A 14,323-nucleotide genomic window follows, 5' to 3' on the forward strand; every position below is an offset into this window, starting at 1 on the left:
ATAGGTAAGTAGACAGACAGACAGACAGACAGACAGACAGACAGACAGAGAAAAACAAAAAACAAAACAAAAAAGCAAAACAAAATAAAACAAACAAATAAAACCTCCCAAAGTAAGATGTGGTTCAGGAGTATGTCAAACAGGAAACAAGTATGGAACTGAGCTGGAAGCATGCTGCCCTGTGTGTCTACTCCCATGACACTCAGAAATGGAAGTGAGCAAGCTCTTTCACTGACAGAAATCAATATAAGCTTTAATTTTTTGTAAGCCCAAGAACTTAGTTACATGATGAACTACACTATTGTTTCATTCATTTCAACTATTTTTTAAAAGAAAAATTTAAAGCATCAGTCACAGGAGGAAAATAGTTTTTAATACATTTCAGACTTTATAGCTAAAATGTCTAAAAAACTGTAATTCAGCTAATAAGAAGCTAAGAAAGAAAAAAAATTTAACATGGCAATCTGTTTCCATACCTTCCAATGATAGCTTTGCCTTCATTTTTAACAGACTGATAAATCTTTCTCTCTTCTTCTGAAAGTGAAACATGCTGAATAAATACTTTCCTTTCTGGTAATTCCAAAACAGGTTTCCCCTTAATTTTGCTTGTCTTTGTTCTTCGAAGTGTAATACTTTTAATTAAGGACCGTAAACGTCTAGTCAAAGTAAAAAGTAAAAAAAAAAAAAAAGTAATTATATAACTATCTTTAAATCAGTTGAGCACAAAAGAACAGAAAACAAGAATTTATTGACTTATAATTTTAATAAATTAAACGTTTTTAATCCTTTATTTAGGCTTTTAGTCACAAGAATATTTTATAAATAAAAAATTATTACAAAAAAGTACTGAAATTGTACCAACACAATACTAATAATCCTATATTATGCACTTACTTTTCCAAAGCTTTTCTGGTTTTGTTGTCATCATTTACACTCTTATTCCCCAACTATGTTCTTATCAATTATACCACTTAATGTACAATATTTGCATTCTTACTGAGCAGCTGCTATGAAGTCTAAGGTACTTTATTAAATAGAGTGCAGAAAGGAGTAAGATCCTATCTTCTGTTATCCAAAGTAATCCTGTTCCTATGAGTTAAAAAAATCCCACCTAATGTAATATAAAAAGTAAAGGTATAAAATGAAATCCAAATGAAGTTTTCATAAGTTAATGAATAACTGAAAAATAAAAGTACGCAAACTCAGAAGAGGGGAAAATGTCTTTCTTAGCTCTGTAATCTTGCTATTTTTTCCTCAGTGTCAAAATTTTAAAAACAAGACCAGTTAGAATATTTTCCATAATAATAAAATACACAATTTTTAACTAAGTAGAGCATATATAGTTCTCAGGAATTGTGTAACCAGTTTTGACACCTAAGATAACAGTTTCAATCATTTTTGAATGATTTTCACTTTAACTCAGAATCAGAAACATTTTGATGGTATCTGCCCATAAGAGAAATAAATACTTAATACATATACATCGTATATCTTTATTTAGAGAATGTAATCTGGTATTTTTCATAATTCTCTATTACGTCTCTATTTCTTTTTCCATGCTGACCGCCACCCTTTATACTGACACTATGACCCACCATTGAGTACCAGATCCTATTTAGATGATCACTGATCTAGGAACAGGGCAGCTAAGTATGTGGAAAAATACCCATCAGTGTTTTCGTGCCTTTCTCTGCCTTTATCTGTACCCACTCAAATCAACCATATGCAATATTCATTAAATCTTGAGATCACTGTATACTATATACTATATGCCAAACCAAATACCTCTAAAAAAGTATTGTAAGTTATCAAAATATAATGCATAGTGAACCATCAAAGGATATAACTTTTTCTATCACTGTTAAATGTTTTGTGATGGCTTTGGGGTAACAGTCACAGATAATGACAATATAAAGGTCTGCCTTTCCTTTCAGTTTTGCTAATAGGGAAAAAGTGCACAAATCAGAAATGTTGTATCTCCAGACACAAGTATGTAGGTTTTAAGAAGCAGTGACACTGATACTCATGTGTTTTGGAGACTAAAGTTAAAAGTTAAATGAAAATGGTAATGGAAGTGGCAATTGTTTGCACTAACTTACTATATCTGCTGTCATAAACTTACTTACCTAAGTCCTCCCTCATCTCCTGTTGTAACAGGACGTTGTATTGTTCTCTGCCACCATTCTCTATCAATAAATGGTTTAAGTTTTAAAAAAGACAGGAGAGACCACAAGTCATTTAAAGAATTTTGGATAGGAGTACCTAAAAAAAAAAAGAAAGAAAGAAACAGGAAACCATTATAACTCTTAAAACTTAAATTGATTTTGTGGTGCTAAGTAAGAACTCTACCGCTGAGTTATAGCTCTTTAGGCAGAATATTCCCCTGGCCCAATGCGACAAAACAAAGTTGAAATTGACTACTGTACTAGGCACACACTAACTGAGGCATCACATGGATAATGTCTGACCACTGAGTCATCTCCTCAGTCTTGATTTTTTTTTTCAAATAATTTGGTGTTGGTGTATGTATGTTGGTCCCTGCAAGCACCATGGCCAGCAGGAAAACAACCAGGGTGAGGTTAGAATGAAATGGGGTCAGTAAGGCTTAGCCAGTGTTGGGTCAAAACTTCTGGAGTCTGATACCAGGTGGTTTATTTTAGACAAATTTAAATACAGTATAATTTTGGAAAACAGTTTCCTGGTAACAACCATCCCACCCACACATGCACAATGAAACTTAAAGAGTGACTATATTGAAACTCTTTTACAAAATACATGTGACCATGAAGATAGTTTCTATAGCTTTAAGGACAAAGGATCTGGTGTGGTCTCTGACAGAGATGGAGGTCAGCAGGCTATGTGACATCTCTAGTAAGGATGGTTCTTATTGACTGAGAAACAAAGCTAAAGAGAAAGGGATAGTGAGGGAGAGTCTAGAATAAACATTCTGAGGGTTTTAGGTGAGGTCTGGCTCTACAGAAAAGATCACCAGGTTATTTACAGCATTCATTCCCAACCATCTTGGTGGAAAACAGTATTTATTTCCTCCATTGAGGAGACCACTCTGCTGATTAACAGCCCTAATTTCTCCAATGCTTATGTCTGAGCATTCATGCACCCTTCATCTCATTTCTAAGTTTTTAAAGAAAAAAATAGTGGTCGTAATGGAAGCCATGGTAGAATGCATTGCCTCCATGGGTAGGCACACTTAAGACAATTATAAGACTAGCTAAGAGAGGACCAAGAAAAGAAGATTATCCATGATTCAAAGGTTTGTTACTTACTTGATAGATTTTTATCTGTCTCTTTACGTAAATCATTAATTTGACCATCAAAATAGTAAGAGAAAAATCTGACACAGTAAAGCAACACATTTCAGGAAATTGTTGACAGCTAAGATTATACTTGAGCAACAGCAAATAATCTTTAATAGCACTATTTTGTAAAAATATGGTTATCATTGCTATATAAAAACAGTAGCAAAGTTTGGATGTTGATTTTTTATCTGATTTTTTAATTCATTCAAATGCGCAGGAACCATATAAAGGTAGACACAGCAGCGTGCATTTGTGAACTGAGGGATCCAACAGCAAGGTGAGAGGCAGAGACAGGAGAATTCCTGGACAGCTCACAGACCAGCTAACCTGGAATATGCTGTAAATCTATCTCAAGCAAAGAGACAGGTGAAGACTAACAACCAAGGTTGTCATCTAATCTACAATGTCCTCTAATGTAAACATATACACATGTGATTAAAAAAAAAAAACCTGACCCCAGGAAGCCTACAAACTCATGAAACTGAACAGTCAACTACTGAACCACACCTGGGTCAAGGAAGAAATAAAGAAAGAAATTAAAGTCTTCCTTGATGTAATGAAAATAAAGACACAACATACTCAAACCTATGGGACACTATGAAAGCAGTGCTAAGAGTAAAGTTCATAGCACTAAGTGTCCACTTAAAAAAAACTGAGAAAGCACACACTGGAGACTTAACAGCACACCTGAAAGCTCTAGAAAAGAAGGAAGCAGACTCACCTAGGAGGAGTAGAAGACTCGAAATTATCAAACGGAGGGCTGAAAACAACAAAATAGAAACACAGAAAACAATCCAAAGAATCAATGAAACAAAAAGCTGGTTCTTGGAGAAAATCAACAAGATTGACAAACCCCTAGCCAAACTAATCAAATGGCAGAGAGAGAACACACAAATTAATAAGATTAGAAATGAAAAGGGGGGCGTAACCACAGACATGGAGAAAATTCAGAGAATCATTAGATCTTACTACAAAAGCCTGTATGCCACAAAATTGGAAAATGTAAAAAAATGGACACATTTTTAGATAAGTACCATATACCAAAGTTAAACCAGGACCAGGTGAACAATCTAAATAGTTCTGTTAGTCACGAAGAATTAGAAACTGTTATCAGAAACCTCCCTATCAAAAAAAGCCCAGGACCAGATGGTTTCAATGCAGAATTCTACCAGAACTTCCAAGAAGACCTAATACCTATACTCCTTAAGGTATTTCATAATATAGAGACAGAACAGTCATTGCCAAATTCCTTTTATGAAGCTACAATTACCCTGATACCTAAACCACACAAAGACTCAACCAAGAAAGAGAATTACAGGCCAATCTCACTCATGAACATCGATGCAAAAATTCTCAATAAAATACTGGCAAACCGAATCCAAGAACACATTAGAAAAATTATCCACTATGATCAAGTAGGCTTCATCCCAGAGATGCAGGGCTGGTTCAACATACGAAAATCTATCAATGTAATCCATCATATAAATAAACTGAAGGATAAAAACCATATGATCATCTCATTAGATGCTGAAAAAACATTTGACAAAATTCAACACCCCTTTATCATAAAGGTCTTGGAGCGATTAGGGATACAAGGGTCATTCCTAAATATAATAAAGGCTATTTACAGGAAGTCGACAGTTAACATCAAATTAAACAGAGAGAAACTCAAGGCCATCCCACTAAATTCAGGAACACTACAAGGCTGTCTACTCTCTCCTTATCTCTTCAATATAGTGCTTGAAGTTCTAGAAATAGCATAAGACAACACTAGGCGATCAAGGGGATTCGAATTGGAAAGGAAGAAGTTAAACTTTCGTTATTTGCAGATGATATGATAGTGTACATAAGTGACCCCAAAACTCCACCAAAGAAGTCCTACAGCTGATAAACTCCTTCAGTAACGTGGCAGGCTACAAGATCAACTCCAAAAAATCAGTTGCCCTCCTATATACAAAGGATAAGGAAGCAGAGAAAAAAAATCAGAGAAGTATCACCTTCATGATAGCCACAAATAGCATAAAATATCTTGGGGTAACTCTAACCAAGGAAGTGAAAGAACTATTTGAGAAGAACTTTAAGTCTTTGAAGAAAGAAATTGAAGAGGATACCAGAAAATGGAAGGATCTCCGTTGCTCGTGGATTGGGAGGATCAACATAATAAAAATGGCAATACTACCAAAGGCAATCTATAGATTTAATGCAATCCCTTTAAAGATCCCATCAAAATTCTTCACAGATCTTGAGAGGACAATAATCAACATTATATGGAAGAACAAGAAACCCAGGATAGCCAAAACAATCTTATACAATAAAGGACCTTCTGGAGGCATTACCATCCCTGACTTCAAACTCTACTACAGAGCTACAGCATTGAAAACAGCTTGGTACTGGCATAAAAATAGAGAAGTCGACCAATGGAATCGAATAGAAGACCCAGATGTTAACTCAAAAACCTATGAACACCTGATTTTCGATAAAGGAGCTAAAAGCACACAATGGAAGAAAGAGGGCATCTTCAACAAATGGTGCTGGCATAACTGGATGTCAACCTGTAGAAGAATGAAAGTAGACCCATATCTATCACCATGCACAAAACTCAAGTCCAAATGGATTAAAGACCTCAATATCAATCTGAACACACTGAACCTGTAAGAGGAGAAAATGGGAAGTACTCTACAACATTTGGGCACAGGAGGATGCTTCCTAAGTATAGCCCCAGCAGCACAGACATTAAGGGCAACATTGAATAAATGGGACCTCCTGAAGCTGAGCAGCTTCTGTAAAGCAAAGGACACTGTCACTAAGACAAAAAGGCAGCCTACTGACTGGGTAAAGAGCTTCACCAACCCTGCAAGAGACAAAGGTCTGATCTCCAAAATATATAAGGAACTCAAGAGAATAGACTTTAAAATGCTAATTAACCCAATTAAAAAATGGGGCGCTGAACGGAACAGAGAAATCTCAACAGAAGAAGTTCGAATGGCCAAAAGACACTTAACGTCATGCTCAACCTCCTTAGCTATCAGGGAAATGCAAATCAAAACAACGTTGAGATACCATCTTACACCTGTCAGATTGGCTAAAATCAAAAACACTAAGGATAGCCTTTGCTGGAGAGGTTGTGCGGTAAGGGGTACACTCATCCATTGCTGGTGGGAATGCACACTTGTGCAACAGCTTTGGAAAGTAGTGTGGAGGTTTCTCAGGAAATTTGGGATCAACCTACCCCAGAACCCAGCAATCCCACTGTTGGGAATTTACCCAAGAGATGCCCAACCATATTACAAAAGCATTTGTTCAGCTATGTTTATAGCAGCATTATTTGTAATAGCCAGAACCTGGAAACAACCTAGATGCCCTTCAGTGGAAGAATGGATGAAGAAAGTGTGGAATATATACATATTAGAGTACAACTCTGCGCTAAAAAACAATGACATCTTGAATTTTGCATGCAAATGGATGGAAATAGAAAACACCATCCTGAGTGAGGTAACCCAGGCCCAAAAAGATGAACATGGGATGTACTCACTCATAATTGGTTTCTAGCCATAAATAAAGGACATCGAGACTATAATTCATAAAAAATCCTAGAGATGCTAAATAAGAAGGTGAATCCAAAGAAAAACATATAGTTATCCTCCTGGATATTGGAAGTAGACAAGATTGCCGGACAAAAAATGGGAACTTTTGGTTGGGGTGGGATGGGGCCAAGGGGAGATGGGGAGAGAAAAGTGTGAAGTGGAAGATGGGAAGAGCTTGGGGGAATAGGATGGTTGGGATATAGGAAGGGTGGATATGGGAACAAGGAATTATATATCTTAATTAAGGGAGCCATTCTAGGGTTGGCAGAGACTTGACTCTAGAGGGGTTCCCAGGTGTCCAGGAAGATGCCCCCAGCTAGTTCCTTGGGCAGCTGAGGAGAGGGTGCCAGAAATGTCCAGATCCTATTGCCATACTCATGAATATCTTGCATATCACCGTAGAACCTTCACCTGGCGTTGGATGGAGAAAATGACAGAGCCCTATATAGGAGCACCGGACTGAGCTCCCAAGGTCCTGATGAGGAGCAAAAGAACGGAGATCATGAGAAAGGAAGTCAGGACCGTGAGGGGTGCGTTCACCCATTGAGACGGTGGGACAGATCTAAGGGAAGACCACCAAGTCCAGTTGGAATGGGACTGATGGAACAGGGGACCAAACCGGACTCTCTGAATGTGGCCGACAGTGGAGGAGGACTGAAAAACCAAGGACAACAGCGATAAGCTTGAACTCTACAGCATGGACGGGCTCACTGTGAGCCTTGTCAGTTTGGTTGCTCACCTTCCCGGACTTAGGGGGAGTTGGGAGGACCTTGGACTTAACATAGTGAAGGGAACCCTGATGGCTCTTTGTCTTGGAGAGGGGTGGAGTGGGGATATGGGTGGAAGGGAGGGGAGGGAAGGGGGAGGAGGAGAGGAGGAGATGGAAATTTTTAATAAAATAAAAATAACCCTGAAATTGACCTCTTAGAGAGTGAAAGAAAATAGTGGTTACCAGAGGCACTGAAAAAGTGGAGGAGAAAGAAGGGGAAAGACTCCTCAATGGTTATTAAGGTACAGCATGGCAGAAAAAATAAGTTCTGCTGTTACATTGCACAGTAGTATGATTAACAATAGAAAAACAAATAATGCACTATACATATTCTAAAAGCTAGAAGAAATTATTTTGAATGCTTTTACTATAAAAATAAATGAGAAAACATATTATTCCCCTAATTTGAATATGATACAATGATCTATTATTATCACATTAAGGTAATGAATATAATATTTAGGCATCAATTTAAAAACTAATAAAAAATGAGAGCTTGAGGTAGTTCAGCAGGTAAAGTGCTTGGACACAACTATGATGGGAATGGAGTTGGATCCACAGAATCCACTTAAATTTTGTGTGTGTGTAGCACCCTGCCTGTAATGCCAGTTCTTGGGATGAATATAGGATTCCCAAAGTTAGCTTGATAGCTAACCTAGTAGTATTGTGAGCTCTGGATTCAACTAAGAAACTATGCCTCAATGAATAGGTAAAGAATGATCCAAAAGGTACCTGAAACAGCCATCAAGCTTCCACAGGAAGGCATACCAGTTGGATGTGCACTTGCACACATATATATGCCCACATACATATGAATATACATACACATAACATTTATATAAAAGAAAAAAAGGAATGCTATAATTACCTGTCAATACCCATCTTCTTTCTGCCTCTAAGTCAAGTGCAGCTTTTGTTTGTTGGGCATTCGGATTTCGTATGGTATGTCCTTCATCCAGAATTACTCTTAGCCATTTTATGCTATGTAATGGACTATCATCTTTAGTCTGAAATTGAGGTTTCATATTACATAGAGGTTTCAAAAAGCACAGTAAAATAACATACTACTTAAATGTTTGTTAAATAATAGTAGTTCTGATCTCTCTTATCAATTCTTACTAGGTACCTGGTACTGTTAAGTACTCCAAAGAAAATCAGTGAAGCCCACAAGTCTAGAATATTACATTCATTTTACAGCTAAGAGCACCAAAGAACAAGATACTAAATATGTTTCTCAAAGTACCACTAAGAAGCAGCTAGCTCCTACTCCATGCTAAGAAATCTACTGAGTCATGTATAATACAGAGAACAATTTTGCACCAGATTCAGGGATAGAAAAAACATCCCTTGTAAGGAATTTTTCAGTGTCACAACCTTACTTTCTTTTATACAAATGGCAATGTTCTTTCTAGAAAATTAAGATTTTAACTATATAGTATGTCTAAAATAACTGGAATTGTTAAGGAAAATAACAGGATCATAAAAAGAGTTGAGAACTTAATTAATGACTACTATAAACAAAAGGTTTTCAAACTGATAATACTCATTTAAAAAACCAAAAATGTTCTTTTTGCATATAAAATGTGATAAAACACTATATATAATCCAAATTTAAAATTTTAACCTAAAATGTTCTAAATGACATACATTTCCAAATTAGTATCTCAAGTAAGTCTAAAACCCCTTTTTGCAACGCGCTATCTTATAGACATTCTTAATCATTTTCAAACAGAGAAAGGGGAGAGCATATACTATGAATTTTGGAATAATTTAGAAACATGATGGAGAGCAATTAAATTCAACTTTTAAAAATTCTCTAGGTAGGCTAGAGAGACAGTTTAGTGGTTAGAAGCACTTGCTGCTCCTGCAGAAGGTCCCAGTTCTGTTCCTAACATCCACATGAGGTGGACTCAGAAATATCTGTAATGCTAGCTACAGGGGTCTCCAAAGTCACCAACATTCACTATCACACTGACACACACAATTTTTAAAACATAATAAATATTTTTAAAGCTTTATTTATTTGCATACTTACTCCATAATCATGAGTTAAAATATTGTAAGTAGTCAAAACAATATCCTGTTCTGAAAGCAAGGTGGGATCTCTAATACGGTCAGGACCATAATAAACATAAAAATTCAAGTCCACTTCTGATTTTATATGTTGTCCAAATTGGTCCTGAATGAAAATTACAGATATTTTAGTAAAAAGCCGATGAGTATCAAGTTTAGCATGGTCTTTTATCCTGTCACTTATTATTTTTAATAAAATGCTGATTGGCCAGTAGCCAAGCAGGAAGTATAGGTGGGGCGACAGGCCGGAAGTAGAGGTGGGACATGATACAGACACAGAGCAAGCAAGATGTGACTGCCTCACCGAAAAAGGTATCAAGCCCCATGGCTAAGATAGACAAAAATAATGGGCTAATATAAGTTATAATAGTTAATAAGAAGCCTGAGCTACTAGGCTATTCGATTTATAGATAATGTAGACCTCTGTGTGATTTCTTTGGGACTTAACGACTGCGGGAACCAGGAAGGACAGAAACCTCAGACAACAAGCATGTATATCAAAGAGCTGTGCCAGCAAGAATATCATATATCAGTCTTTCTACAATATAAAATTAAAGTGTAACGATAACTACATTAGTAAGTATCATATTGTGTCAAATCGTAAAACTGATAAACATATAAATCATGTTAGTCTTTCCTACCAATGAGCAGGCATTTCATTTATATAGTCTGTTTATATAGCCATTTCATTACTATGTAGCCCAGACTAATCTCAAACTCATCATCTTCCTGCCTGACTCTCAAACATTTGGATTCAAGCTATATCTAGCATGTCTTTAATCGTAAGCTAAAAGTCCAACAACTTTCTTTGTAAACGACAGACTTAGATGATTTTGAGCAGGAAAAGAAAGAAAGGAAGGAAGAAAGTAAGCAGGCAGGGAGGGAGGGAGGGAAAGGACAAGTCAGGACTAGAAAGAAGATGCCATAGAGAAAAAGCTGGCAAATCCTTAAAGGTGAGAATTGAAGCTCTAAGACCAGAATAGCAAAAGCTTGAAAATAATGGGAAGGACATGTATGAGAGAAAGAAGTTAACAGGAAGGAAGCTTAGGACATAGGACTTAAGTATGGGCCATGAGGAAAAGAGAGAAGATAGTGTTGTCCTTATACTTCAGATTACTGCCTGGAAGAACTGAGTGATAAAAGTATAGAAAAATTTACTCAGAGAGAAAAGAAGTGAAAAAGAAAATTATTTGTGATATTTGGTCACTAAAGACCAGTGGTTTTCAGCCTTACTAATGCTGCAGCCCTTTAACAAGTTCCTCGTGTTATGATGACCCCCAATCATAAAATTACTTTTGTTGCTACTTCATAACTGTAATTTTAGTGCTGTTATGAGTCACAGTATAAATGTTTTTGGATACAGATGTTGCCAAAGGGGTCTCAATCCACAGGTTGAAAACCACTACTACAGACGACATAGAGTATAGCACAGAACATAAACATTGGCGTACAGGTGCAAGTAAGAGATGTGTACATACATTTTAAAGTTACAGTTAGATAACACATGTTCCTAGGAAGATGTTTTTAAGTATCTTTAAAGAGAACATGTACAATAAGAAAACAAAGTGCTTGGGGATTGAGCTTGCCGACAATAAAGAACCACACTATGCTTTCTCTAAGTTAAGGTTCTAGTGCTACAGTGGAGAAAAGAGTAAAGCAAAGATGACTGCACTCTGGTAATTCTTGGGTCTTCCTGAGTAAATGAGAATCTCATTAAGTTGTTTTATAATTATTTTTTCCTTTTAGAATCACTATGTAACCCAGCTTTGCCTCAGAACTCTGGAGCTCCTAAGAACAACTGTATATGAGTCAGAAGCCAAGCAATGATGTTCAGAAACTCAGAAGAACAAAGAGGATAAGACCCAAGAAGACAAATAGCAGAGCTCAGGAAGGAAATGGGGTGAAGTGCTCACCTGAAATTCACAATACTTTCTATACACAGTGACTCCAGGTAACATTTTAAAAAGTGCAAAGTACTCTCCAGCATGAGGGGAAAAAAATTGGAGCTCAAGAACATACAACAATGTGGTCAAAGGTTTCCCCAAAGGGAGTTTCTGTAACAAATGAGACTCGACAACAGATTAAATAAACTAAAGAAATAAACATAAAATAGAAAAGCCAAAATATGCAAAGTTAGGGAGAATCTGAAATAAAGATAAAAACACAGAGAATATTTTTTATAACCTGGTAGAGAAGAAATTCAATATGAGAATGAATTTTTAATTAAAAAATCTGAAACAAATGGGTGGCAATGAAATGGAACAGTATATATTTATGAAAAGAATAAAACTCAGAATGAAAGAAAGCTCTCAGTTTGGGGGTTGTGACCCTTTGGGAATTGAATGACCATTCTCAGGGGTCACTTAAGACCATTGGATAATATTTATATTATGATTCATAACAATATCAAAATTACAGTTATGAAGTAGCAGCAAAAATAATTTTGTGATTGACAGTCACCACAACATAAGGAACTAGATTAAAGAGTCACAGCATTAGGAAAGTTGACACTGTTCTACATGATTACTGTAATATATAATAATAAATGTCCACTATTGCTTTAAATTTTTGAATAGTTTTATTTGCCAGTGTTTCCTTTCTAAGTTTACATTACTTAAACTTAAGGTTTTTAAATATGAAATATGATTACCAATTTTATAATTTATCTAGTAATCTATTTTCATCTTGTTTTGCATGTGGTACTGGCCATGCTGGGCAAGCAGTCTACCACAGATCTATGCCCCTTAGCTGACCATTTTAAAAATACATCTGCAGATACCAAGCCTTTAGAAACTATGATTCTCTATCAGTATTTCTAAGTTTCACCTTGAACCTGCCATTTAAGCATGCACTTATAGCTCTTGCCAAGGCAAACCACACATCTAAAAAAATACCATAGTTTTACTGGAACAATAATAGAGATGGGGAAAAAAATACCACAAACCATATGCCTCAAGAGAAATATGATACATAAGTTGTTTGTTTCCCAGCTCCCCAGACTCCCAAAATAACCACACAGAAACTGTATTAAATAAATCATTGCTTGATCAATTACTTAAGTGTATTGCTAGCTAGCTCTTACATCTAGAATTAACCCATCTCCACTATTTTATATTTTACCATGAGGCTCGTGGCCTACCGGTAAGGTTTCAACATGTCTGTCTCTGGCGGTGGCTCCATAGCTTCTCCAACTCTACCTTCTTTCTCCCAGCATGCAGTTTAGCTATCCCCACCTAGCTCTACTTTACCCTACCAGGCCAAACCAGTTTCTTTATTAACCAATGGTATTCATAGCATACAGAGGGGAATCTCACATCAGAAAGTCAAGAGAAGGAATAATTTATTTCAAAATAAATAAACCAAAACAAAATTATGTCATGCAGTAGAGGGGAACAGAACATAATGTGAAGAAGAAATGCATTAAGTCAATGCCTAAGAAGTTGTCAAGAAAAAAAAAAATATATATATATATATATTAAAAAGAAAAGAGGAATATAATATCAAAAAGAAGAGAGTAGGTATGAGTCACCTGGGATCTCCCAATTCAATTCTGACAACTGGAAGCAGAAGCCAATGCAGTGAGTAAGAACATAAAGAAGACATCAACCTCCAAGAGCTTATCTATAACAGGGAAGGAATGCAATAATTTCAAGGTGAGACATAATCAAAAGGAAGTATATAAAATGAAGACCTGAATATTTCTCATGAAAAACCTAGAGTGAATAACCAAGAGATGGTCGGAAAGAACAGAGAAACGAAGTGGGGAAAATGGAATAAGACAAATTAAAGCAATTGTCTTATGAAGAGCAGGACTTCCTCTTCCTGAGATAGGACAGAACAGGCAAAAGATACCTTGAAGAAAGCAAGAATGAAAGCTCACACTCAGTGATATTTACATTCAAATGCTTCCAAAATAATCCTATTTCATTATAAAATGAAGCAAGGACATAAAAACAGGATGCTTCTTACAAGTAACATACAGTGATGGAGGACTCTCATTGGTTAATAAAGAAACTGCCTTGCCCCATTTGATAGGCCAGCCCTTAGGTGGGTGGAATAGACAGAACAGAATGCTGAGAGTGAGGCAGATGCCTCGGGCAATCGCCATGCTTCTCCTCTCTGGGTCAGATGTGATGAAGCTCCGGCCCAAGATGGACGTATGCTAGAATCTCCCCGGTAAGCCACCACCTCACGGTGCTGCATAGATTATTAGATATGGGTTAAAGCAAGGTATGTGAGAATTAGCTAATCAGAGGCTGAAACTAATGGGCCAGGCAGTGTTTAAATGAATACAGTTTGTGTGTTGTTATTTCGGGTGTAAAGCTAGCTGTGTGGGAGCTGGGCGAGACGAAAAGCAGGCCTGCATGCCTCATCACTACAATACAGAGATCCTATTCCAATGAAATGTTCTTAAAAAGGAAAACAATATGCAGGGAGGAAAAACATGCCTTCGTGGATGTTTTAGCCTTAAAACAAAAAACTCTGGGGTCAAAATATTTTCCACATTGAGCTCTCTGGTGTACTCGACTGGACAGTCTTAGTCAAGTTATTTAACCTCTCAATTTGGTCACCTGGAAACT

The 14,323-nt window shown here is 36.5% G+C and overlaps 1 protein-coding gene across 3 annotated transcripts in view; it reads right to left on the reverse strand.

Annotated features, from left to right (window-relative positions):
* Hltf (helicase like transcription factor) overlaps positions 1–14,323 on the reverse strand; it is a 67,309-nt gene that overhangs the window by 22,903 nt on the left and 30,083 nt on the right. For 2 of the 3 annotated variants that reach the window (XR_005287390.1, XM_038347394.2), the window contains exons 14-18: positions 11,657–11,797; positions 9,706–9,849; positions 8,539–8,677; positions 2,127–2,262; positions 477–656 (exon numbers count right to left, since the gene is read on the reverse strand). Coding sequence is in view for 2 of the 3 variants with exons in the window: in XM_038347394.2 (XP_038203322.1) it covers positions 477–656; positions 2,127–2,262; positions 8,539–8,677; positions 9,706–9,849; positions 11,657–11,797 (740 nt within the window). In the remaining variant the exon portion in view is untranslated. The remainder of the gene's footprint in view (positions 1–476; positions 657–2,126; positions 2,263–8,538; positions 8,678–9,705; positions 9,850–11,656; positions 11,798–14,323) is intronic. The other variant, XM_038347396.2, reaches the window with a different exon arrangement.

This window comes from Arvicola amphibius, chromosome 11 (assembly GCF_903992535.2).
Source record: "Arvicola amphibius chromosome 11, mArvAmp1.2, whole genome shotgun sequence".
NCBI lineage: Eukaryota > Metazoa > Chordata > Mammalia > Rodentia > Cricetidae > Arvicola > Arvicola amphibius.